The sequence below is a fragment of the Oncorhynchus kisutch genome, unplaced genomic scaffold (genome assembly GCF_002021735.2).
Source record: "Oncorhynchus kisutch isolate 150728-3 unplaced genomic scaffold, Okis_V2 Okis01b-Okis20b_hom, whole genome shotgun sequence".
NCBI lineage: Eukaryota > Metazoa > Chordata > Actinopteri > Salmoniformes > Salmonidae > Oncorhynchus > Oncorhynchus kisutch.
In genome coordinates, this window is record NW_022261978.1 from 3,776,240 (window position 1) to 3,803,252 (window position 27,013).

General features: G+C 45.1%; 2 protein-coding genes and 1 pseudogene across 3 annotated transcripts; 1 reads left to right on the forward strand and 2 right to left on the reverse strand.

The window, feature by feature from the left end:
• Positions 1 to 1,612: 1,612 nt before the first annotated feature.
• LOC116358819 (exosome complex component CSL4-like) lies at positions 1,613 to 7,030 on the forward strand (annotated as a pseudogene).
• A 3,035-nt stretch (positions 7,031 to 10,065) lies between these two features.
• On the reverse strand, positions 10,066 to 15,188 carry LOC116352833 (lysine-rich nucleolar protein 1). Of its 2 annotated transcripts, none has more exons than XM_031811436.1 (7): positions 14,821 to 15,188; positions 14,424 to 14,504; positions 14,108 to 14,176; positions 12,723 to 13,838; positions 12,207 to 12,275; positions 11,085 to 11,162; positions 10,066 to 10,956 (listed from the first exon to the last, which is right to left on the reverse strand). In XM_031811436.1, exons 4-7 carry the CDS (start codon positions 13,836 to 13,838, stop codon positions 10,642 to 10,644), a joined length of 1,578 nt encoding a protein of 525 aa, XP_031667296.1. In that variant the 5' UTR covers positions 14,108 to 14,176; positions 14,424 to 14,504; positions 14,821 to 15,188; the 3' UTR covers positions 10,066 to 10,641. The 2 variants fall into 2 exon arrangements, with proteins under 2 accessions (XP_031667296.1, XP_031667297.1); XM_031811437.1 differs by having other exon boundaries at positions 14,439 to 14,504; positions 14,821 to 15,109.
• Positions 15,189 to 17,281: 2,093 nt separating this feature from the next.
• Positions 17,282 to 25,917, reverse strand: LOC109880851 (G-protein coupled receptor family C group 5 member B). Its single transcript, XM_031811438.1, has 4 exons — positions 24,655 to 25,917; positions 22,609 to 23,722; positions 22,320 to 22,432; positions 17,282 to 18,947 (listed from the first exon to the last, which is right to left on the reverse strand). Exons 2-4 carry the CDS (start codon positions 23,720 to 23,722, stop codon positions 18,903 to 18,905), a joined length of 1,272 nt encoding a protein of 423 aa, XP_031667298.1. The 5' UTR covers positions 24,655 to 25,917; the 3' UTR covers positions 17,282 to 18,902.
• Between the last annotated feature and the right edge of the window lie 1,096 nt (positions 25,918 to 27,013).

Genomic DNA, 27,013 nt, shown 5'->3' on the forward strand with positions numbered 1-27,013 from the left:
AGCTAATAGAGTATTTACAGTATCCAAAAACACAGAATCAGGACCATCATATATAGTATTTATCTAAATATGTAAAATGATAGTGTGCTTTCTACTGCCATGTAGTTTTGCACTGAGTGAACATGTATGTAAACATTGACGGTAACGTTTGAAAAAGGAAACATTGAATCTCATTGTTATTGTTGTATCTCTACGGCAACAGTATGTTATCATGGTTCTGATGTTATTGTTAAAAGGGGCAGGCAGACTTGTTCTGTACTGTACTGCTGACCATAGAATTAGAATGGGTAAAATGGGCGTCCTCATTCAGGAGAGGTTCTATTCCCCTTCCACTCATTATAATTCCATGTTGTTGACCTGTGCTTAGTGTTCTGTGTGGAATAAATATGAGCTGTCAAATGACTGTGTCCCTTGTCTGTTTCACAAGCTGCATATTTCTTGACTTGGCAGAGTTGAGCTGATTACATGTATGCTGCAATTTAGTGCTGGACTTGGACTGATATAGGTGCCAGTACTCATTTTGGGTGCTGGTACTGTTTATATTTAGGTGCAGGAGCTCCACAATACTTTGAGATAATATTCTATAAGAGGAACAGGATCTCAGGCAGTAGAACAATGTAGGTGCTGGTACTCAGCTCCTGCAGAAGTCAAGCTCTGGAGCAATTACAACAAACGTGAGCCCTGCAGCTGTTCTCTCTCCTCTTGCCTGTTCGTTTCTGTCTGACATGTCTGGCTGCACTATTTTCTAATTTGCTCTAAAACAAAAACATTTCCATTGATACTGGATACATCTCTTGTTCTTTATTCCCTGTCTGCACTCATCTTAAATGAGAGTTCTAATGAGTGTAGGTGAAGGAACGGAGAGAAGGTCGCTTTAGACTTGATGCACTCAGAACCAGGACACTGACTTCATCCGGAAAACCACAACAAAGATGGCGGACCAACCTTTCCATCAAAGACTTGAGCTCCAGGTCACATCCAATCGGCTTGCGTTCTGCTCTTCTTGAAACATGTCGCCCATGAAGCTGTGTGTCCAGGTGAGTCTGACATTACAAACTTTTAAATGAGTTGATAATGGCATTCTTTTCACATTTGAGACCATTAGACAAATACGTTAGGCAATGTGTTTTTGAAGGTTATATTGCTATTTATAGCTTTCTAGCACGGGAAATGCGTGCTGTGCCACCACATGCTCGTTTACGTTCTAGCCTAGCTAGGTAGCTAACTAACTCAGTTATTTTTGACTGTTTTCTAGCTAACTAGCGTGACCTATCTAGTGTATTTATTCCACATTATGTGAAATACAAACGCAATGCATAGTCACTTGGTACAAGGCATGACATCGTTGCTAAATTACGAGTTGTGGGGTCTAGCTAGCGAGTGTTGGGCTTGAAAAGTACTAGAAGACATCACATTTTGTTAAGTGCCCTGCCCACCGCCTCGGGAGGAGCGAACGGGGAGCCCACTAATTCCAAGCGTTCCATCTCTTGTTTTGATCGACTCTACGTGCAAATGTTGAATTAACCCCGGGACTTCTCATGTCGACTAAATGTCAGTGAAATGTCAATTATAAGGGCAGTGATTTATTTTGATTGTCGTTTGATATACGCATATGTCTGTCAGGAACTGGGACGAGAAACTCTTGAGTGAATTTAGCGATTCTGATGGTTTTTGTCAGACTATTATTATATTCTACTATTGGAAATGTGATAGTACAGGACTCTGTTTACACAAAACATGTCTGTCTGTCTTTACTTGTAATGATAGTGGTTGTCTTACCTACCTTAGTTGAAAGCAGTGACTGAAGTCTCTGGATATCTGCGAAAAGTTCAAATGTTCTCACCCTGTGTGTGTATACATCTCTCTCTCCCTGCAGGTGATAGGCTATGCAGCACAGAAGACTGTATGCCCGTACTGGGGGTGTACCTACGACACGGCTACATATACTCCTCGCTAGCCAGGCTACGTTACTCAGGAAGAACGAAGGAGAGGAGGTGAGATGGGGACAGCAGGGTGTACCAGGGTGTATTCATTAGTCACAGAACACAAAACATTTGGTCTCTGCTAAATATTTACTTAAAAAACCCTTTGCATAAAAACAAGTTTCTATTGGACAAATTCAGGTAGTTTCCTCCCCATTCCGTTTGTTTCCTAGAGTAAACACTAAACAGCCAAACATTTTGCTACAGTCTGCCACTAATGAACACACCCCTGTTGCGCTGGTCTTTTAAGCACTAACAACACTTGTCTTTTCTGACTAGTGCTGATTATAGCTGCTTTATTGAGGGGTTTACTTCTTGTGACTGTGATATGTGGTTGTCTTACATTTTTTAAATAATTTGACTAATTTAACACACTTCTCCAGAGCGACTTGAGTGCATCCGTTTTGATATTGGTCCCTCGTGGAAATCAAACCCACAACCCAGGCGTTCCAAGCACCATGCTCTACCAACTGAGCTGCACGGGATCACCTACCTTAGTTGGAAAAAACTGACTGGAAATTGCTCTGGATAAGAGTGTCTGCTTTAAAATGAGATGTGATTTATGAGGTGTGATCAGAAGTGTTGACGGGGAGGGACGATGAGAGGAGGTGAAAGGAGGAGGAGGGGATTACAGGGGAGGTGGCTGGTTATGGCATGGGGGAAGCAGTTGGGGCTGGGTTTGGGTGTGGGACTCATGTCAATGGTTATTATTGTGTAACATTCCTGGAAGTAGAGAAACCACTCCAGGTTTGTTCACTTTGGAACCCCTGAGGGAATTATGCAGTGTTGTGGGAACGAAATGTAACATGTTCCACACCTTAATCCTTCCTTGTCTTTACATTGACACTTCAGTCGTGTTGTGTGTGTGTGGTGTGGTGTGTGTGTGTGTGTGTGTGTGTCTGCAGCTACCAGTCATCTCGGTGGTGAGAGAACACGAGGCTCAGCTACTACCAGATGTAGGAGCCATAGTGACCTGTAAGGTGAGGTTTGGAGAGCTCTTGACGTGCCCGTGTTCAACTTCTTGTACACCCTGGTAGTTGTTGTAGACCCACGTGCACAGCTTTTAGCACCACATCACCTGGATTAAACCGGACAGAATACTTTTGAGGCTTGATAGATGAGGTGCTCTTGTCACTGATCCAAGCTCTCAACAATAGGTGTGTGTGTGTTTAACCTTCATTGATAACCGCCCTGATCGGTCTCCCTTCCTGTCCAGGTGACCAGTATCAACCCCAGGTTGCCAAGGTCCACATCCTCTACGTTGGTTCCACACCACTGAAGGACCGTTTTTAGAGGAACCATCAGGTAACAGGGATTGTCTTATTACTGTTATTCTCATGGAGTGTCCCAAATGCCAACTCTAGTCCCTATTCAGTGCACTACTTTTGTCTGGGGTCCAGATTGGCAACCTATGGGCTCTGGTCACAAGTAGTACACTAATAGGATGCCATTTGGGACTATATATAGGGAATTGGATGCCATTTGGACTATATATAGGGAATTGGATGCCATTTGGGGATATATATAGGGAATATGGATGCCATTTGGGACTATATATAGGGAATAGGATGCCATTTGGGACTTATATAGGGAATAGGATGCCATGTTGGGGACTATATGGGGAACAGGATGCCATAACCTTCAAACTAATCTACTGTTTACTACACTAATATACACAGGAAAGAAGATGTACGAGCAACAGAAAAAGACAGGGTATGTTTTGAATCAATCTAAAAATTCCCACTGTTGACCACCAAATATCATGTTTGGTTCATATAGACCCTTCTGTTACTGTATTAATCATGATGTCATACCGCCTGTTACTGTTTGTCATGACGTCATACCGTCTGTTACTGTTTGTCACGACGTCATACCGTCTGTTATTGTTTGTCATGACGTCATACCGTCTGTTATTGTTTATCATGGCGTCATACCGTCTGTACTGTTTGTCATACCGTTCTGTTACTGTTTGTCATGACGTCATACCGTCTGCTGTTGTCATGACGTCATACCGTCTGTACTGTTTGTCATGACGTCATACCGTCTGTTACTGTTGTCATGACGTCATACCGTCTGTTACTGTTTGTCATGACGTCATACCGTCTGCTGTTTGTCATGACGTCATACCGTCTGTTACTGTTTGTCACGACGTCATACCGTCTGTTATTGTTTGTCACGACGTCATCCGTCTGTTATGTTTGTCATGACGTCATACCGTCTGTTACTGTTTATCATGACGTCATACCGTCTGTTACTGTTTGTCATACCGTCTGTTACTGTTTGTCATACCGTCTGTTACTGTTTGTCATACCGTCTGTTACTGTTTGTCATGACGTCATACCGTCTGCTGTTTGTCATGACGTCATACCGTCTGCTGTTTGTCATGACGTCATTACCGTCTGCTGTTTGTCATGACGTCATACCGTCTGTTACTGTTGTCATGACGTCATACCGTCTGTTATGTTTATCATGGCGTCATACCGTCTGTTATTGTTTATCATGGCGTCATACCGTCTGTTACTGTTTATCATGACGTCATAACCGTCTGTTACTGTTTGTCATACCGTCTGTTGCTGTTGTCATGACGTCACACCGTCTGTTACTGTTTGTCATGACGTCATACCGTCTGTTACTGTTTGTCATGAGTCATTACCGTCTGTTACTGTATAGCATGGCGTCCATACCGTCTTAGCTCATTTTTTAATTGTAATAGACTGGGAACCACTATAACCTTTGACCTCTTGCAGGTGGAGACATATAAAAGCTTCCGTCCTGGAGACATCGTCCTGGCTAAAGTCGTATCCTTCCATTTTACAGTCTTCCAGTTCAGTACTAGGTAGTAACACAGGGACAGACAACCAGTGACTGATATTGGGGCTGGTTCTATTCCCTTAGTGGCAGTGTAGCTTTCACCATATTGCTTAAATGTTAAATTGTGAATGTTCGAGATCAGCCAGACAGAACGCACAAAACCACTGATCTATGAATCACCTTGCATCCCAAATAACTACTCATTATGTGATCAAGATGACTGATTCTGTGCCTTTCCAAGTGTTGCCCTTTAACCTCCTGACCCCAGATCTCCTGGGAGACGTCCAGTCCAACTACCTGTTGACCACAGCAGAAGAACGAGCTGGGGGTGGTGGTAGCCCACAGTGAAGCAGGTGAGACTGGTCACATGACAACAACACTGCTGTTCTTAGCCTAGGGCTGTCTTTAACCCTAGGTTACCCTCCTTAACACAATCCTTGGTTAACTGAAACCACTGACACTTGTCAAGTAGTATATTTCTGTTTCCCTCTCAGGAGCCCAGATGGTGTCTATCAGTAGTATATTTCTGTTTCCCCTCCTCTCAGGAGCCCAGATGGTGTCTATCAGTAGTATATGTCTGTTTCCCTCTTCTCAGGAGCCCAGATGGTGTCTATCAGTAGTATATTTCTGTTTCCCTCCTCTCAGGAGCCCAGATGGTGTCTATCAGTAGTATATGTCTGTTTCCCTCCTCTCAGGAGCCCAGATGGTGTCTATCAGTAGTATATGTCTGTTTCCCTCCTCTCAGGAGCCCAGATGGTGTCTATCAGTAGTATATGTCTGTTTCCCTCTCAGGAGCCCAGATGGTGTCTATCAGTAGTATATTTCTGTTTCTCTCCTCTCAGGAGCCCAGATGGTGTCTATCAGTAGTATATTTCTGTTTCCCTCCTCTCAGGAGCCCAGATGGTGCCTATCAGTAGTATATTTCTGTTTCCTTCCTCTCAGGAGCCCAGATGGTGCCTATCAGTAGTATATTTCTGTTTCCTTCCTCTCAGGAGCCCAGATGGTGCCTATCAGCTGGTGTGAGATGCAGTGCCCACGGACGCACGCCAAAGAGTTCCGCAAGGTGGCCAGGGTGCAACTGAGTATCTGCAGGCCTGAGCAGGGACCAGTGGGCGGCGTGCACCCCTCACCTCTCCAGCAGGGACCCCTTTCCCCTTCCTCAAGGAACACACAGCTTCCCTATCTCTGATAGAGAGACAAACACACTCACACTTGGATTGTGAACGATGCATTGGTGTGTACAAAGGACCAAAATATTTTAGAGGTCATGTACAGATGCTTGGACATGCTTATTTAGTACACGGGTCATTGACCTGACACACACACACACACAGAGAGCCTTATTTTCAGGGGGGATACCTCGACACACACACAGAGCCATATGTTCAGGGGGGATACCTCACAGTAGATTCCTCCTCCTACAACCTACAGCAAAGCAGCATTTTTTTCCCTCTGGGTTCTGGAGGGCTACAGTAGAGGTGGCAGGATTTTGTTCCAACCCAGCACTAGGACACCTGATTCAACTGATCACTGGGGCCTTGATTGGCTGACTCAGTCTCGTTAGTGCTGGGCTGGAATAAAAGCCTGCACCTCTACTGTAGCCTTGTAGAACCAGGTGAGAGAGAAATGCTGCCTTGCTGTAAGGTTGTAGAGGGAGGAATCTACTGGGCTACAATACTAGCCCTTTAGAAGCAGGAATGAATAACATCCGGGGTCACCTTCTGATCCAATACCCTTCTCCCTGAACTGTGCTCTCATGTATCCCCCATGGATTTACTAGCATCTCTCTTCCACCAGTCCTTTCCTTTAAATCCATGAGGGGTAGTGAATGAGTGCACTTTTTTTGGGGGGGGGGGTATAGAATCAGTCCACAGCCCTGGGGTGACAGTCACCAGTACAGACAGGCCCAATTCGACCCTTAAACCCTACACTATAGTGAGTAGGGCTTGATTTGGGATTGGACCTTAGACGGCTAACAGTTGGGATGTTGAAGCGAAGAGCTGGAATTGAAAGTGTCGTTTGTGGCGGCACCGTTAGACTCATACGACCACGAGGACCTTTCTGCACCAAGTCAGAGAAAACGGAGATGTCTAGTTGGTTCTCTCCAAGAGTTGTTTCTTCTGTCGTTTCAAAACAATACTTAATGTGTCTTCGTCTCTCATTTCTTCCTGTACTTGTCAGCAGAGGCACATGTGTTTTTAGGAGTCAAATAAAGTGTATCGTGTATGAACTACTCACCCTGTTCCAATGTTACTTATTTACCTGTTATCAGAACGGTTCATTTTAAAGAGGTCTTTAAAAAAATGAAATCCTTTATATAAGAGAGCCCCAACTGACCATCATTCATCATGTCCACTTGTTGACTGTGTGTAAACAATTCTATGCTGTTTAAATGTGTCTAATTGACAGCTTATCCACTGCCAGTTTTTATCATGTCATGTTCAGTTAAGGCATTAGTTGACCGTACTAGACTATTACCTATATAGTGCACTTCAGGGCCGCTGGTCAAAAGTAGTGCACTACAGGGCCCACTGGTCAAAGTAATGTACTATGCAGGGTGCCATTCAGGACGTTAACAACCTTCTCATATCATACAGCCGCTGGTCAAGGGTAGTGCACTACAGGGCCGCTGGTCAAAAGTAGTGCACTACAGGGCCGCTGGTCAAAAGTAGTGCACTACAGGGCCGCTGGTCAAAAGTAGTGCACTACAGGGCCCACTGGTCAAAAGTAATGTACTATTCAGGGTGCCATTCAGGCATCACATACTGGTCACATACTGGACCAGTCAGAAGGCAGAAACACACACAGTTCTGCTCTCATTGATACCACAGGTGGATAGGTGCAGCTTTCAGTTCAATGTCAGCAGCTTTATGTCACACAGTACTCCTATACACTGAACAATATGAATGTGTTGGTCCCATGTTTCATGAGCTGAAATAAAAGATCCCAGAAATGTTCCATATACACACACATGTTATTTCTCTCATTGTGCACACATACGTTTACATCCATGTTAGTGAGCATTTCTCCTCTGCCAAGATAATCCATCCACCTGACAGGTGTGGCATATCAAGAAGCGGTTTAAACCACATGATCATTACACAGGTGCACCTTGTGCTGGGGACAAAAGGCCACTCCACAGATGAAGTTCTGAGGGAGTGTGCAATTGGCATCCTGACTGCAGGAATGTCCACCAGAGCTGTTGCCAAAGATTAATGTTCATTTCTCTACCATAAGCCGCCTCCAATGTCATTTTCGGAAATTTAGCAGCACGTCCAAACGGCCTCACAACCACAGACCTCGTGTAACCAAGCCAGCCCAGGACCTCAACGTTCAGTCTTCTTCATCTGCGGGATCGTCTGAGACCATCCACCCGGACAGCTGATAAAACTGAGTATTTCTGTGTAATAAAACCTTTTTGTGGGGAAAGCCTTTCTGATTGGCTGGATCTGGCTCCCCAGTGGGTGGGCCTATGCCCTCACAGGCCCATCCATGGCTGCACCCTGCCCAAGTCATGTGAGATCTATAGATTAGGGCCTAATGTCCTCACAGGCCCATCCATGGCTGCACCCTGCCCAGTCATGTGAGATCTATAGATTAGGGCCTAATGTCCTCACAGGCCCATCCATGGCTGTACCCTGCCCAGTCATGTGAGATCTATAGATTAGGGCCTAATGTCCTCACAGGCCCATCCATGGCTGCACCCTGCCCAGTCATGTGAGATCTATAGATTAGGGCCTAATGTCCTCACAGGCCCATCCATGGCTGCCACCCTGCCCAGTCATGTGAGATCTATAGATTAGGGCCTAATGTCCTCACAGGCCCATCCATGGCTGCACCCTGCCCAGTCATGTGAGATCTATAGATTAGGGCCTAATGTCCTCACAGGCCCATCCATGGCTGCACCCTGCCCAGTCATGTGAGATCTATAGATTAGGGCCTAATGTCCTCACAGGCCCATCCATGGCTGCACCCTGCCCAGTCATGTGAGATCTATAGATTAAGGCCTAATGTCCTCACAGGCCCATCCATGGCTGCACCCTGCCCAGTCATGTGAGATCTATAGATTAGGGCCTAATGTCCTCACAGGCCCATCCATGGCTGCACCCTGCCCAGTCATGTGAGATCTATAGATTAGGGCCTAATGCCCTCACAGGCCCATCCATGGCTGCACCCTGCCCAGTCATGTGAGATCTATAGATTAGGGCCTAATGCCCTCACAGGCCCATCCATGGCTGCACCCTGCCCAGTCATGTGAGATCTATAGATTAGGGCCTAATGTCCTCACAGGCCCATCCATGGCTGCACCCTGCCCAGTCATGTGAGATCTATAGATTAGGGCCTAATGTCCTCACAGGCCCATCCATGGCTGCACCCTGCCCAGTCATGTGAGATCTATAGATTAGGGCCTAATGTCCTCACAGGCCCATCCATGGCTGCACCCTGCCAGTCATGTGAGATCTATAGATTAAGGCCTAATGTCCTCACAGGCCCATCCATGGCTGCACCCTGCCCAGTCATGTGAAATCTATAGATTAGGGCCTAATGTCCTCACAGGCCCATCCATGGCTGCACCCTGCCCAGTCATGTGAGATCTATAGATTAGGGCCTAATGTCCTCACAGGCCCATCCATGGCTGCACCCTGCCCAGTCATGTGAGATCTATAGATTAGGGCCTAATGTCCTCACAGGCCCATCCATGGCTGCACCCTGCCCAGTCATGTGAGATCTATAGATTAGGGCCTAATGTCCTCACAGGCCCATCCATGGCTGCACCCTGCCCAGTCATGTGAGATCTATAGATTAGGGCATAATGTCCTCACAGGCCCATCCATGGCTGCACCCTGCCCAGTCATGTGAGATCTATAGATTAGGGCCTAATGTCCTCACAGGCCCATCCATGGCTGCACCCTGCCCAGTCATGTGAGATCTATAGATTAGGGCCTAATGTCCTCACAGGCCCATCCATGGCTGCACCCTGCCCAGTCATGTGAGATCTATAGATTAGGGCCTAATGTCCTCACAGGCCCATCCATGGCTGCACCCTGCCCAGTCATGTGAGATCTATAGATTAGGGCCTAATGTCCTCACAGGCCCATCCATGGCTACACCCTGCCCAGTCATGTGTGATCTATAGATTAAGGCCTAATGTCCTCACAGGCCCATCCATGGCTGCACCCTGCCCAGTCATGTGAGATCTATAGATTAGGGCCTAATGTCCTCACAGGCCCATCCATGGCTGCACCCTGCCCAGTCATGTGAGATCTATAGATTAAGGCCTAATGGATTTATTTTTGATTTCTTTATAACTGTAACTTGTTAAAATCATAAATTGTTGCATTTATATTTTTGTTACCAGTCAAAAGTTTGGACACACCTCATTTCAGGAGTTCTTTATTTTGACTGTTTCCTACATTGTAGAATGATAGCGAAGACATCAAAACTATGAAATAACACATATGAAATCATGTAGTAACCAAAAAAAGTCTAAATATCAAATTAAAATATTTGCCAAGAGTGTGCAAAGTTGTCATCAAGGCAAAGGGTGTCTACTTTGAATCTCAAATATAAAATATATTTAGATTTTTTGGTTACTACATGATTCCATATGTGTTATTTCATAGTTTTGATGTCTTCACTATTATTCTACAATGTAGAAAATAGTAAAAATAAAGAAAAACCCTGTAATGAGTAAGTGTGTCCAAACTTCTGACTGGTACCGTATATACATTCATACACACCACATTCACCGACAGACACTCCCAAGACCCTGCAAGAGAAAAGGTACACACACACTCATCCAAATCCATTTTGGATGCTAGACACGCACTCAAGGGTCCGTCCCGACTCAGTCATCGAAGCGCACCGATCGGGTTGTGTTGATGTCAATTGAGAACTTCTTATTGGACGGCGCCGAGAACCCAAGTCCCGCCCCCCTTCCCGTGAAGTCCATGCGGCGCGACTGAGCACGCTCAAACTCCCCCAGTAGGCCTTGCTGCAAACTCTGCTGTCCGTCTTTAGTCAGCGCCATGTTGGCCCGCCCTCCCGTCGCACCGCTCGCTGCTATTGGCTGCCAGCTCTTCTTTAAGCCGCCCATCAACCGCAGGAACTTACTATGTTGGTCGGAACTGTCAAACTGGGCAGTGCCCCACTGGCCCAAACCCTGGAAGAGAAGAAGAACACGGTTTGTAATATTTATATTCGACAAAATGATTTTTTTCAGAGAAGAGTTGGTATGTGACCCCAAATTTGGGGTACACCTTGGTGTCCTGACATCATAAGAGTACTGACCGATGGTACCGGTGCTGCTTTGAGTTGGACTGGATTGGACTTCTGGTCGATCTCATTCTGCAGGGCCAGGCGTCTCCCCTATGGAATGTAATAGGACCATCGTTTTATATGAAGGCCATGTTATATAGTACACAACATATACTCTATAGTCCATGTTATATAGTACACAACATATACTCTATAGTCCATGTTATATAGTACACAACATATACTCTATAGTCCATGTTATATAGTACACAACATATACTCTATAGTCCATGTTATATAGTACACAACATATACTCTATAGTCCATGTTATATAGTACACAACATATACTCTATAGTCCATGTTATATAGTACACAACATATACTCTATAGTCCATGTTATATAGTACACAACATATACTCTATAGTCCATGTTACATAGTACACAACATATACTCTATAGTCCATGTTATATAGTACACAACATATACTCTATAGTCCATGTTACATAGTACACAACATATACTCTATAGTCCATGTTATATAGTACACAACATATACTCTATAGTCCATGTTACATAGTACACAACATATACTCTATAGTCCATGTGGTTGGTGATTCTATTTACTGTACTCCTAGTCTAAAAAATAAAAATACTCAAATCCACGTGTGCTTCAATGGCTGCCCATTTGATTTTTTGACCAGTTATTGGCAAAAGATCTGATTATTGGAAAAACAGCAGAATCACTTTGCAATCACTTGGGAGTATCCCTGACACAGACCAGGCACTACTCTGGAGCCAGCGCCACACACAGTCCAGCTTAAAGTCCTCGGATGCTTCTAGCGCCATGTATATTATTACAGGGTATTACTTAATCAGTATAGAGCATTTATATTGGTTGGTGTGTGTCCAACATGTCATTGATTAAACACAATGCTACAGTCAAACAACAGCATTCACTAATAAGCATTTGCATAATATAATGCATTCATAATTTATTCATAAATAGTTACATAATCAATATACAATGTTTAATTCAGACCAGGAAGAAATTACATTTCTCTTTCTCACAGTGACAGAGTTGGATTGGTGGACTGACTGGCAAGTGGGATTCACAGGATCCAAATAGATCTAATGGGTCGTTAGCGATCTACCTGATCAATATTGATCTCGAAGGCGTTTCCCCTGGTCTCTGACAGGAAAACCACATCCGTCTGGTCCCTCTGGGGGTTGGAGCAAAACAACATATCAGACAACTACAGACTGATACTGTCAGCGTTTTAATACCTTTAAGTAGAAACAATTAAGTAAGAAAGTCAACACTTTTATCCATTCATCCATATATTCATTTAACAGTTAACTATTCTGTTAGTCGGCACCTCCAGCATTCTGGGTGCGGGTCAGAGCATTGGTTTTTACAATGCTTTCAACAAGGACCTTTCAAATGGCTCTAGAATCAGGGCCACCTTCCAGAGGCAAACATTGTTGACCATTTCAGATAGAAATGTCAGGAATAGAGCCGACATGATTCCTCATTCTACATGTCAGAGAGACATGTTTGTTCTACATCATATATGTCTACCTGAACGTTCCACAACGGTGTACCCTGCTGAAGGAGACCCATGATTTGATAACCTCTTCACCTCTGACCCTTGACCCCTTTAACTCACCTCCTGGTATTCAGGGTCGCAGCTCTCCACCTTTATCTTCTTTTTCCCCTTTGTCATAACCTTCTTCCCTTTCTGGTGAGGGGTGCTGTCCTCCATTTCTGTCTCTACCTCAGAGCTCTTCTTCACCTTCTTTTTCCTTCCCTCGCTCTCTCCGACCTCCACCTGTTCCACTACTCCTGTCATGTCCACCCTTTTCATATGTTTGGGCTTCCGTTTGTCCACCACCAACACATCCTCCTCCTCTGTTAGTGCAGAGGCCTTTCTCTTCTTCTTCTTGCCCTCCTCCTTTCTCTCCGTCTCCATGGTGGTGTCTGCAGCGCTGCTGGAGGACTTGGGTTTATTCTTCTTCTTTTTGGTGTTATTCTGTTCCTCCTGCTGTACTACTACTGTAGCCTCAGCTCCCTTCTTCTTCTTCTTTACTACCACTTCTTTCTCTGCCTCTCCACACTCTCTCTCTTTAGTCTCTCCTTTCTCAGCGACTGCTCTCTTCTTACCCTTCTTTTTCTTCTTCATCTCCCCCTCTTCCTCCTCCTGACTCTCTGTTGGTTCAGCAGCTTTAGGGATCTTTTTCACTTTCTTTTCTTCCTCTGTTTTTCCCTTCTTTTTCTTGCCTTTCTTTATTTCTATCACCTCTCCTTCCTCTACCTTGACAACACCGATCTCTGTCTCTTCTGCCTGAGAGAGCTTCTTTTTTTTCAGCTTCTGCCCATTTTCCACTACTCCTTTCTCATCCTTTAATCCACTGTGTTCTGTCTGTAGCTCCGTTTTAACAGTGTTAACACCTTTCTGCTTCTTCTTCTCCTGGCCGCACCCTCCTCCGTCATTTCCATTAGTCATGACTTCCTCACCGTTGGTGTCAGTCTCAGACGACAACTTCTTCTTCTTTCCTTTCTGTTTCTCCTGCTCTCCTTCCGTATTCCCCCATTCCCCATTGGATGAAATCTGCTCTTCTACCAGAGTCTTTACTTTCGTCTTCTTCTTCTTCACTCCTTCGCTATTCCCCTGGTTTATGGAAGTGTTTTCTGAGATCTCATCCTCAGCATGGGTGTCCTTCCCACTCTTCTTGTTCGTCTTCTTCATGGTAACGTTCCTGTTGCCTGTGTCGGCTTGGACCATCTGAGAAAAATAAACATCCCACAATACGGATCTGTTTGAAAGAAGCAGTCACTTCCAAGGACATTGTAGAGAATGCATTTTCGGTTTAAAATGGACACAATATTGATATTGACCGTGTGTGTCCTAAATTGAACCCTATTTTCTATATAGTGCACTTCTTCTGACCCAATGTGTCCTGGTTCAAAGGTGGTGCACTAAATAGGGGATATGGTGGCATTTGGGATGCAGTCAGTGTCATTTTGGAGAGCAACACAGAACCAGATACAAACCAGCGATCTGACTGAAACCGTGGACTGGGACTCCTTGTCTATCTCCCTCTGTAGGGCCAGACGTTGAGCCTAAAGGGGATAAAGCCTGGATTAAAAACTAACAGTAAACTTTTACAATATATGTTGGCTAAAGTACTATGTTTCATAGGTTGTCTATCCAAATTGGCAGCCAATCCCAGCACACGTGGAGGAAGGGGTATTAAAATCAGTGATTCACATACACTGACTGGTGATCAATTGATAATGATTGTTGTTTATGTGATTTGATAAATTGATAGTGATTTATTTTATGGTGATCTCATCTAACGTTAGCTACCTGATCAATAAAGACCTTTTCCACGGTGTTGTATCTTCCTGTCTTCTCGGACACGAAAACCACTTCGTCATGAAAAGCCGTCTGCAGAATGAAACACAGCCAGTTCAGTTAACGCAGGTAAGTTATACAAAACAATAACATTTACCAGTCTATTTGCCTTGGTTATGATGTAGTTTACAAAACAGCTTGATCAGTGTAAGTCAAGTTATGCTAGCAAGCAGCATCGATTGAATGTGTGCATGGGGTGTTAGGGTTAGCTAGCTTGCCATGTTAGCTGGCCAAATAACCCGTCACCGGTGATAAAACACTTTGCAACTAAACACAGCAATTCGCTGGAAGACTACCTGAACGCTTCATCATTTCATATTTACAAATAACGGCATTAAAGTTGACTTACTTTTAAGACTCACGTAGAAACGTGTGTACACCAGTGCTGCACTGCTCCTTGACCCGGAAATACTGTCAGATTCTCTTCTAGTAATCGTCCTCGTGTGTCTATAGCAACAAAGCTCAACGGCACGCTCCTTCTGTTCCTCTCCTATCTCCTGATTCTCTCCCTTCTTTACACCTCGTATTTGTATTTATCTTTCTCGCTCTCTCATATGCTGTGTGTGTGTGTGGTTCTCTCTCTCAAAAACGTGCAGAACAACAAAACATATCCAATCAAGCTGCAGAGCTCTGAAAAGCCCATGTGCTTATTGCTCCACTACTTTTGACCGGAGTTCCCATGTGGGATGCGGCTATGCAGTGTGGGCAAACACTCACTCCATAATTTGATCACACACAACATACATTTATACTGACTCTACACACACGCACACCGACTCATATAAAATCATCATCATATACACTGTTGCTGTTCTGTTGGTCATATATCCTGACACCTAGTCACATTACCCCTCTACATATCTACCTCTATAGATCCAGTATCCCTGTACATTATAATATGGTACTGACCCTGTATATAGTATGTTTACCCCTATACATATCTACCTCTATAGATCCAGTATCCCTGTACATTATAATATGGTACTGACCCTGTATATAGTATGTTTACCCCTATACATATCTACCTCTATAGATCCCGTATCCCTGTACATTATAATATGGTACTGACCCTGTATATAGTATGTTTACCCCTATACATATCTACCTCTATAGATCCAGTATCCCTGTACATTATAATATGGTACTGGAACTGACCCTGTATATAGTATGTTTACTTACTTTATCATGTTCTTCGTATTTTGTATTTACTGTGTGTTTTTGTTCTACCTTGTTATTCTCAGATTGACATTGTTATTGATTACTGCATGGTTGGGCTTACAGCTGGGCATTACATGTATTTTACTGTCCTTGTGCACGTGACATTAAAAACCTCTAGTGACTCTGTCACCAACAGCAGAGGGCGTTAGGGTGCTGTAGCCTAGCCGTTACGTTGGCTGACCCAAAGAGACTCTAACCAACAGCAGAGGGCGTTAGGGTGCTGTAGCCTAGTTGGCTGACCCAAAGAGACTCTAACCAACAGCAGAGGGTGTTAGGGTGCTGTAGCCTAGCCTTTACGTTGGCTGACCCAAAGAGACTCTGTAACCAACTGCAGAGGGCGTTAGGGTGCTGTAGCCTAGCCATTACGTTGGCTGACCCAAAGAGACTCTGTCTCTTTATATAGTATGTTTACCCCTATACAGCACCCTAACGCCCTCTGCTGTTGATTGCAGAGTCTCTTTGGGTCAGCCAACTAGGCTACTGCATGGTTGGGCTTACAGCTGGGCATTACATGTATTTTACTGTCCTTGTGCACGTGACATTAAAAACCTCTAGTGACTCTGTCACCAACAGCAGAGGGCGTTAGGGTGCTGTAGCCTAGCCGTTACGTTGACTGATCCAAAGAGACTCTAACCAACAGCAGAGGGCGTTAGGGTGCTGTAGCCTAGTTGGCTGACCCAAAGAGACTCTAACCAACAGCAGAGGGCGTTAGGGTGCTGTAGCCTAGCCGTTACGTTGGCTGACCCAAAGAGACTCTGTCACCAACAGCAGAGGGCGTTTGGGTGCTGTAGCCTAGCCGTTACGTTGGCTGACCCAAAGAGACTCTGTCACCAACAGCAGAGGGCGTTAGGGTGCTGTAGCCTAGCCGTTACGTTGGCTGACCCAAAGAGACTCTGTCACCAACAGCAGAGGGCGTTAGGGTGCTGTAGCCTAGCCGTTACGTTGGCTGACCCAAAGAGACTCTGTCACCAACAGCAGAGGGCGTTAGGGTGCTGTAGCCTAGCCGTTACGTTGGCTGACCCAAAAAGACTCTGTCACCAACAGCAGAGGGCGTTAGGGTGCTGTAGCCTAGCCGTTACGTTGGCTGACCCAAAGAGACTCTGTCTCTTTATATAGTATGTTTACCCCTATACAGCACCCTAACGCCCTCTGCAGTTGATTACAGAGTCTCTTTGGGTCAGCCAACGTAACAGCAGAGGGCGTTAGGGTGCTGTAGCCTAGCCGTTACGTTGTGTGTGTCCAGCATGGCATCCTATTCCCTATATAGTGGACTACTTTTGACCAGGATGCCATTCAGGATGCTCACTAGCAAAGCCTGTAGCTTATTAGAACTGTCACTTACCGTGCCAGTGGCTTTTACCAGAGATAGATAGAAGCCCTAAGCCTACAAGATTTGGAACCTTTTCTGTTTTAGGCTTTCCATGCTACATACTATTATTACCATGACAACACGGCTGCTGCGAGGCATATCATGTTAAAACGTAAACAATCTGTCATTTTAGATTCAAGCCAAATAAACCTTCCAAACAGTTTAATATAGAAATGTATCTGCCTTCATGCTACAAAGCCTTCTACAGACTCCTCAATATTATGTCGATCCAAACAGTTTCATCTATAATAATATATTTTATTTCATTGAGTTTTGTGTGAGAATTGTGTTTAAGAGACATGCAACCAAGCCCTCCTCTGTATCAGGACATAGGATGATAATATAATAGCCTTATACAGGAGTACACGACTGGTCACAGTAAAGCCACTAATACCAATCCCCCCTATCAGTTTCCCTAAATGGGTAATTCCAAGGTTAGAGCACCATAGGGATTAAGAGGCAGCAGATTAGTCCAATCAGGGACAAGGGGGTGTCTCACTGTTCAGGTGTTGGGAGATAAAACACGCAAAGAGCAAAGAAGAAGTCTCTGAAATATATAACGTTAGTATGAGGTGCAGATCCTACCATTAATTCATATACTGTATATTCTGCCATATAATCATACTGATATTGCACTCCCTGTTAAAAACTCTCAAAATGTGTTACAACAACCCCATAACAAAACTACTGATATCATAGAACCACACCAAAAAAATACAGTACTCGTCTGTGACACCAATAATAAATTCAATTTCACCATCATAACATTCACCATAGAAATATGCCACACGAACGTTATATCCCAAATAGTGACAGCAGAGATTAGCTTAAAAATAAAGAGCTTGATCACAACAACTCTGGAGGACCGAACACAAAGCTGAGAGTCTTAGAAAAAACACTTGTTTACGTGTCCCAACACATCTAATAGAGTCATAAGCATCATCTATAGGAGCAACTCTTAGTGTTCCGCATCCCAAATGGCACCCCATTCCCCACATAGGGGACGCACTACTTTAGAACCCTTTGGATCCTGGTCCAAATTAGCGCACTAAATAGGAAATAGAATGCCATTTGAGACTCGTCACACAGAGTCTGTAGAGAACATGAGTGGGCAGGCGAGGTTAGTGAGCACGGTGGATGGATGGAATTTACATAAATACTGAATGCCTCCAGAATGGAGCCCTATTCCTTATGATGCAGTGCTTCAACCAGAACCAGAACCATACGGCTCTGGCCAACAGTAGTGCACTTTATAGACAATAGAGTTCTATTTGGGACGTGACCACTGTTCTCCTGTACCTGGTGTGTCATAAAGGTTCCCCCCCCCCCTTTAAAACAACAAAACAGAAAAGCTCAAAATATTTAACAGAAAAACAGAAGTCTGTATCCCTGTATCCCAAATGGAACTCTATTCCTATGTAGTGCACTACTTTTGACCAGAGCCGGTGCCATTTGGGACCAGCCGATAACTGTTCACTGAGCGAGCTTGACGTTCATCATCATCTTCGGGGATATATTCCAGTCTGCATGGGTTAAGACTGGGGAGGCAATGTCTTTGTTACCCTTCTCTGAATCTCCTGCAGTCAATCCTGGAATGACATTTCTTGTGAGCACTGTTCTCAAATCAGTTTTTCCCTTTTCCTCGCAATGACCAAAGTGTATAAAAAAAGTTAGTGTGAGCTGATCCTAGATCTGTGGCTAGGGGTAAATTCCTTGTTGCAGTGCTTTGTACAGTCAATGGTGAGGTGAGGTAGAGGCATTGATGGGGTTATGAGTGACATTGGAAACATTCCGGCACCATAATATGCCGTGTTGCCGTGGAGACCGGTTCCAAGGTTCTCCTCTCACCACAGCTGTCTCCCTGTGTAGTTCACCGGAGCGGTAGGCATCTGTTACAGACAGACAAGTGGTTAGGGTGTGTGTGTGTGTGTATGTGCATATATGTGTATGTGTTAAATCAAATCAAATGTTATTTGTCACATGAATACAACAGGTGTAGACTTTACCATGAAATGTTTACTTATGATCCCTTTCCCAACAATGCAGTTAAAAAGTAAGAACATTTGCAAATAGATAAAAGAGGCTCTATACAGGCTCTATACAGGCTCTATACAGGCTCTATACAGGCTCTATACAGGCTCTATACAGGCTATATACAGGCTCTATACAGGCTATATACAGGCTATATACAGGCTCTATACAGGCTCTATACAGGCTCTATACAGGCTCTATACAGGCTATATACAGGCTCTACAGGCTCTATACAGGCTCTATACAGGCTATATACAGGCTCTATACAGGCTCTATACAGGCTCTATACAGGCTCTATACAGGCTCTATACAGGCTCTATACAGGCTCTATACAGGCTCTATACAGGCTCGGTCTAATACAGGCTCTATACAGGCTCTATACAGGCTCTATACAGGCTCTATACAGGCTCTATACAGGCTCTATACAGGCTCTATACAGGCTCTATACAGGCTCTATACAGGCTCTATACAGGCTCTATACAGGCTCTATACAGGCTCTATACAGGCTCTATACAGGCTCTATACAGGCTCTATACAGGCTCTATACAGGCTCTATACAGGCTCTATACAGGCTCTATACAGGCTCTATACAGGCTCTATACAGGCTCTATACAGGCTCTATACAGGCTCTATACAGGCTCTATACAGGCTCTATACAGGCTCTATACAGGCTCTATACAGGCTCTATACAGGCCTCTATACAGGCTCTATACTATACAGGCTATATACAGGCTATATACAGGCTCTATACAGGCTATATACAGGCTCTATACAGGCTCTATACAGGCTCTATAACAGGCTCTATACAGGCTCTATACAGGCTCTATACAGGCTATATACAGGCTCTATACAGGCTATATACAGGCTATATACAGGCTCTATACAGGCTATATACAGGCTCTATACAGGCTATATACAGGCTCTATACAGGCTATATACAGGCTATATACAGGCTCTATACAGGCTATATACAGGCTATATACAGGCTATATACAGGCTCTATACAGGCTCTATACAGGGCTATATACAGGCTCTATACAGGCTATATACAGGCTCTATACAGGCTCTATACAGGCTATATACAGGCTATATACAGGCTCTATACAGGCTATATACAGGCTATATACAGGCTCTATAACAGGCTATATACAGGCTCTATACAGGCTCTATACAGGCTATATACAGGCTATATACAGGCTCTATAAGGCTATATACAGGCTATATACAGGCTATATACAGGCTATATACAGGCTATATACAGGCTCTATACAGGCTCTATACAGGGCTCTTACAGGCTCTAGACAGCTATATACAGGCTATATACAGGCTATATACAGGCTATATACAGGCTATATACAGGCTCTATACAGGCTCTATACAGGCTCTATACAGGCTCTATACAGGCTATACAGGCTATATACAGGCTCTATACAGGCTCTATACAGGCTATATACAGGCTCTATACAGGCTATATACAGGCTCTATACAGGCTCTATACAGGCTCTATACAGGCTCTATACAGGCTATATACAGGCTATATACAGGCTCTATACAGGCTCTATACAGGCTATATACAGGCTCTATACAGGCTATATACAGGCTCTATACAGGCTCTATACAGGCTCTATACAGGCTCTATACAGGCTATATACAGGCTCTATACAGGCTCTATACAGGCTCTATACAGGCTCTATACAGGCTATATACAGGCTATATACAGGCTCTATACAGGCTCTATACAGGCTCTATACAGGCTATATACAGGCTATATACAGGCTCTATACAGGCTCTATACAGGCTATATACATGCTATATACAGGCTCTATACAGGCTATACAGGCTCTATACAGGCTATATACAGGCTCTATACAGGCTCTATACAGGCTCTATACAGGCTCTATACAGGCTCTATACAGGCTCTATACAGGCTCTATACAGGCTATATACAGGCTATATACAGGCTATATACAGGCTATATACAGGCTCTATACAGGCTCTATACAGGCTATATACAGGCTATATACAGGCTCTATACAGGCTCTATACAGGCTCTATACAGGCTCTATACAGGCTCTATACAGGCTCTATACAGGCTCTATACAGGCTCTAAACAGGCTCTATACAGGCTCTATACAGGCTATATACAGGCTATATACAGGCTCTATACAGGCTCTATACAGGCTCTATACAGGCTCTATACAGGCTATATACAGGCTCTATACAGGCTCTATACAGGCTCTATACAGGCTATATACAGGCTATATACTGGCTATATACATGCTATATACAGGCTATATACAGGCTATATACAGGCTATATACTGGCTATATACTGGCTATATACAGGCTATATACTGGCTATATACAGGCTATATACTGGCTATATACAGGCTATATACAGGCTATATACTGGCTATATACAGGCTATATACAGGCTATATACTGGCTATATACTGGCTATATACTGGCTCTATACAGGCTATATACAGGCTATATACTGGCTATATACAGGCTATATACAGGCTATATACTGGCTATATACTGGCTATATACAGGCTATATACTGGCTATATACAGGCTATATACTGGCTATATACAGGCTATATACAGGCTATATACAGGCTATATACTGGCTATATACAGGCTATATACAGGCTATATACTGGCTATATACTGGCTATATACAGGCTCTATACAGGCTCTATACAGGCTCTATACAGGCTATATACAGGCTATATACAGGCTATATACAGGCTCTATACAGGCTCTATACAGGCTCTATACAGGCTATATACAGGCTATATACAGGCTCTATACAGGCTCTATACAGGCTATATACAGGCTATATACAGGCTATATACAATGAGCACCGGTACCGAGTCAGTGTACTGGGGTAAGAGGTAGTTGAGTTAATATGTAATAATATTATATTATAAACTGGGTGGTTTAAGCCCTGAATGCTGATTGGCTGACAGCCAGGGTATATTAGACCGTATACCACGGGTATGACAAAACATGTATTTTTACTGCTCTAATTACATTGGTAACCAGTTTGTAATAGATATAAGGCACCTCGGGGGCTTGTGGTATATGGCCAAAATTTGCGCCATTCCTAAGAACAGCCCTTAGCCGTGGTATATTGGCTATATACCACACCCCCTCGGGCCTTATTGCTTAAATATAATATGAACATGGGTGTGTGTGTGTGTGTGAGAGATATGACACACTAACCGTTCCTCCGTTCATCACCAGGGCCATCTCAGTGGGCTGGTACATGTGGCCTCTGAAGGGGATCCCAGGACGCATCCCCCCATGTCCGTTATGGTACGACCCACCTCTCAGTGCTGAGACTCGACCCAGGGAGAGAGAAAACACAAATAAAGGGGATGTTACTAGTTAACCGTTAGTTCGTTTTTTTCTGTAGACAATCCTTCTATTTAGACTTAAATCTTTTGCATGTACACAAACATTTGCATAAACCCACACATAGCCTTTCACACAACCAACACACACAGTGTACCTGCGCTGTGTTCCTCGATAGAGTAGGTCTGGTTATCTGCGCAGGGCCTGTGTGTGAGGGTGTGTGTGGGTAATGGCACCTCCTGTTGGAAGCAGGGCTGCAGGGGCTGGCTGGTATGAAAGTAGTCCTGCTGGTTGGGGACCGGCGGGTCCCTCAGACACAGGTGGGCTTCTGGGATAGCGTGAAATAACAGCAGGATCCATCCTTGCGCCACCAAGGCAACCGCCAACACCGGCTCATCCCAGTCCTTTCGCCACCCTTCCCCACCACCCAACCGCGCCCCCCTCAACGCTGCGTCGCCATAGAGATAGAGCACAAGCCAGGAGACCCATAGCAACAGGGACGCCAGGCAGGACAGGAAGAGCCATACGGCGTTGCACTTCCAACGCCGCTCGCACCCTCCGTCACTCCTCTCCTCTGCCTCGTCCTCTCCCCCTTCCCCTCCACACAGCACCACAGCCAGGGAGAGGCACAGCGCCGTCAGGAGCAGCCCCAGGGCGTAGCTGCAAACCAGGGCAAAGTCTACCGGTGGGTAGTCGCAGGCCCCGTGGCCCTCCCTCACCACTGTCAGCAGCAGCCACTCTCCAGAGATGATCCCCTGGACCAGGGCCAGGGCCATGCCAAGCCCAGCCAGGGAGCTCCCTTTGGGGCTAGACTTTCCAGACACCAGCCTCTTCAACCGCACCGCCTGGGCCAGGAGGCAGGAGAAGCACAGGGCGAACAGGGGGCCCCAGAGGACCCGGCGGACCACACACAGGGCCTCGTTACGCCCCACCAGGAAGACCAGGGACAGAGAGAAGAGAACCAAGAGGGAGGCCAGCAGGAGGAGAAGAGGACCCAGGCCGGAGCGCCGATCTGGGTCAAGGATGGAGTGGCGCTTGGCTAGGAGAACCACGGAGAGGACCAGGGAGGTGATGGCTCCACCACAGGCCAGGGCCTCCAACACAACCCCCCACACAGACTCCAGGTCACACAACGTCCGGTAGAAGGGGTCCACGTTCACACCGCAACCCAGAGGAGGGGGAGGGGCCAGGCCGGGGTCGATGATGTCATCCTGGGAGTGTCCGCAACCAATCAGAGAGAGGAGAAAGAGAAGGACGGGACTGAGGGCCATCTGAGATAGAGAGAGAAGAAGAAGAAGAAGAGGGAGGGAGGGAGAAGCAAAACGTTGTTACTGAATCATGTCAACAACACAGCACCAAAATGGCCTGTCTCTTGCTATCACTTGTTTAGTCAGTGTATCATTTAGTGTTGGACCACAAGAGACGGTGGGATGAGTTTCTGCTAGAGGGAACTAACTGTTCCTGGTTCATCTTTCATTTCACAAATATATCATTATTATGTAATGTCCTTTCTCAATCTCTAACTGCTTGGATGCTCACACACACACACACACATACACACACACATACACATACACACACACACACACACACACACACACACACACATACACACACACATACACATACACACACACACACACACACACACACACACACACACACACACATACACACACACATACACACACACACACACACACACACACACACACACACACACACACACACACACACACACACACACACACACACATACACACATACACACACACATACACACACACATACACACACACACACACACACACACACATACAAACAAACACTAAAATGCACACACACATACACAGCATGGCCCTCAGCAGCCCACTCAGCCTGTGCCAGCCAGGGCCACGGTTCCCATAGTAACGCACAGCCAAGTGGGTTGGCCTACATAGCGCTGGGTTTTCACAACACAGGCTGAGTGACAAGTACACGCACACACACACAAACACACCGACACACACAGTTCAGCAGTGGAAGAAAGCACTTTTTTAAAGTGTCATGGCCCGGGGTGGGGCTACGATAGGGGCTATCAAAAAGTTATAATTAAGCTATCAGTCTTTACATCTGACACCAACAACAACAATAATCCATAAAACTACTGTGCATATTAATCCTTCAAATATTCATTTGTTCAATTATTGTGAACTGAACTCACCTTGAGAGATTAGTCGAATGTTCCGTTAGGTTACTTAATAACTGTCATGACTTCGGGAAGATAAAGAGGTCACATCTCTAGTCCCACATAGTCGATATCCCAAACTCACAATTCATCTTGGGTCCATGTTAGTTCAACGACGTTTGTTCAGCAGACTCATTTAAGATCTTCTTCATTTACAGGCGACTACAAGGTGACCGTTATCTGACGTGTTGGCGAGCTGTGCGCACAGCAGATCGCACGCTCACCATAAATAACGGACTGTATAAAAGGTGAGTCACTCGTTGACTATTCCGTTTGTATTCCATCCGGTCCCCGGTGGCGCGAGCTGTGACGGTTATTGGGTCCGTTAAATTTCACTCCTGTCTGTGGAATCTCTCTGGTGCGTTTCCGTTATTTTCCCATGGTATCACGTTATATCACATCATTGTTTTGGCAACGCTACAGCGCGCTATGAGCACTCCAAGAAAGTGTCAGGTGCACGCTTGACTTCACTCCCCCACATTGCCAAATATAACAAGCCTGACTAAAAGTTATCTCTCTCTCTCCCTCTCTTTCTAAATCTGCGGGGGATGTAAACAGCAACTTGGTTGCAGCTGTCGGCTTGAGGCTCACAGGGATGCTGCAATGCTACTTCCAAGCACTGCTCTTCTCTGCTCACCCACTGTCAGAAGTGCATCTACACCGGTCTTCCTCCATGCAGAGGTCAACAGTTCAGTATCCACAGATTCCTCAACTTCTCTATCACTTTCACAATGCAATAACATTATATAGTATATAATCAGACCGGCCTTTAATGTTGGTTCCTTCCAACTGCAGCAGCTTTCAACGGTTTGCATTTGACATGTGAGTCATTTAGCAGATGCTCTTATCCAGAGCAATTATGGTTAAGTGACTTGCTCAAGGGCACATCGGCAGATTTGTCACCTAGTCATCTCAGGGATTCGAAACCAACAACGTTTTGGTTACTGGTCCAATGCTCTTAACCGCTAGGCCACCTGCCGCCCCCAAATACATTCATTCAATCAATCAACTGTTACAATCCCATATTAGTAGTGGAATAATCCATCCCCACTTTCTTGTCCTCTTCCGACTGTCTCCTCCTGGCGGAAGGTTTCGAGGACAGGTTAAAACACAGGCTGGCCAAGCACAGCAAAAGTAGTGCACTATATAGGGAATAGGGTGCAGGGTAAAGCCTCTTAGCAGAAACCTATAAACAGAGGCCAATATTCAATACAATGTGAAACATCTTCAGAAGAATCAAATCAAAGGGGGAAACCAGAAGGCAGCTAGAGCAGGTATGCTGAGAGGAGAGGAGGAGGAGGAGGAGAGGAGGGGAGGAAGAGCGGAGGAGAAGAGTTCTGAACACAGGTGAGTGTCAGGTCCACGTAACCGCTGTCTCCTTAGTTTAGTGAGTGTCTCTGTCCAAAATTTCACCCTATTCCCTGTGTAGTGCACTACTTTAAACCAGAGTCCTATGGGCCCTAGTGCACTACATAGGGAATAGGGTGACATTTGGGGACTGAGACAGGACGTCACGTAACAGAGAAAAACCATGACTCAGCCGCATGCTGCTTTCTCCTTATACTGACATGGGGGTAATCCCCACTCTGCGACCGTGTGTGTGTGTGTGTGTGTGTGTGTGTGTGTGTGTGTGTGCGCGTGTGTGAATAAGATTACATGGACATGGGGGACCTGATCCTAGAACAGCACTCCTACCCTGAGACTGTTTATTAGTACAGCCCCTGTACTGTACTGAGAGAGTAGTTACCTGATCCTAGATCAGTAGTCCTACCCTGAGACTGTTTATTAGTACAGCCCCTGTACTGTACTGAGAGAGTAGTTACCTGATCCTAGATCAGTAGTCCTACCCTGAGACTGTTTATTAGTACAGCCTGTACTGTACTGAGAGAGTCGTTACCTGATCCTAGATCAGTAGTCCTACCCTGAGACTGTTTATTACTGAGAGAGTCGTTAGGAGCAGTGGTGTTAATTAATAGACAATAGAGTTCTTAAAAGATGCCAGTAATGGAGGCTAAACATAGAAGGTTCCTGTCATCATCTCCAGTAGCACACACACACACACACACACGTCAGCAGTGCAGATTAGTGTGTCTAATAATGTCTCAACTAGCCTAGTAACAACATGATGACCTGAATGAATGGGGCCAGTGACGGACCACAAACAGGCCCAGTCCAGCTCTTCTACTCTGAGACTCTTAGTGAATACAGGCCCAGATCAGTCCAGTCCAGCTCTTCTACTCTGAGACTCTTAGTGAATACAGGCCCAGATCAGTCCAGTCCAGCTCTTCTACTCTGAGACTCTTAGTGAATACAGGCCCAGATCAGTCCAGTCCAA

Bases quoted from the DNA above. Each gene is read 5' to 3' on its own strand.
- LOC116352833 (XM_031811436.1), bottom strand. From the start codon at position 13,838: ATGGTCCAAGCCGACACAGGCAACAGGAACGTTACCATGAAGAAGACG. The intron at 12,276-12,722 runs GTGAGTTAAAGG...TCCAACCCCCAG, and splicing joins GCGACCCTGAATACCAGGAG to AGGGACCAGACGGATGTGGT. The intron at 11,163-12,206 runs GTAGATCGCTAA...TACATTCCATAG, and splicing joins TCGAGATCAATATTGATCAG to GGGAGACGCCTGGCCCTGCA.
- LOC109880851 (XM_031811438.1), bottom strand. From the start codon at position 23,722: ATGGCCCTCAGTCCCGTCCTTCTCTTTCTCCTCTCTCTGATTGGTTGC. The intron at 22,433-22,608 runs GTACACTGTGTG...GTCGAGTCTCAG, and splicing joins TATCGAGGAACACAGCGCAG to CACTGAGAGGTGGGTCGTAC. The intron at 18,948-22,319 runs GTTAGTGTGTCA...TGTCTGTAACAG, and splicing joins TGGTGATGAACGGAGGAACG to ATGCCTACCGCTCCGGTGAA.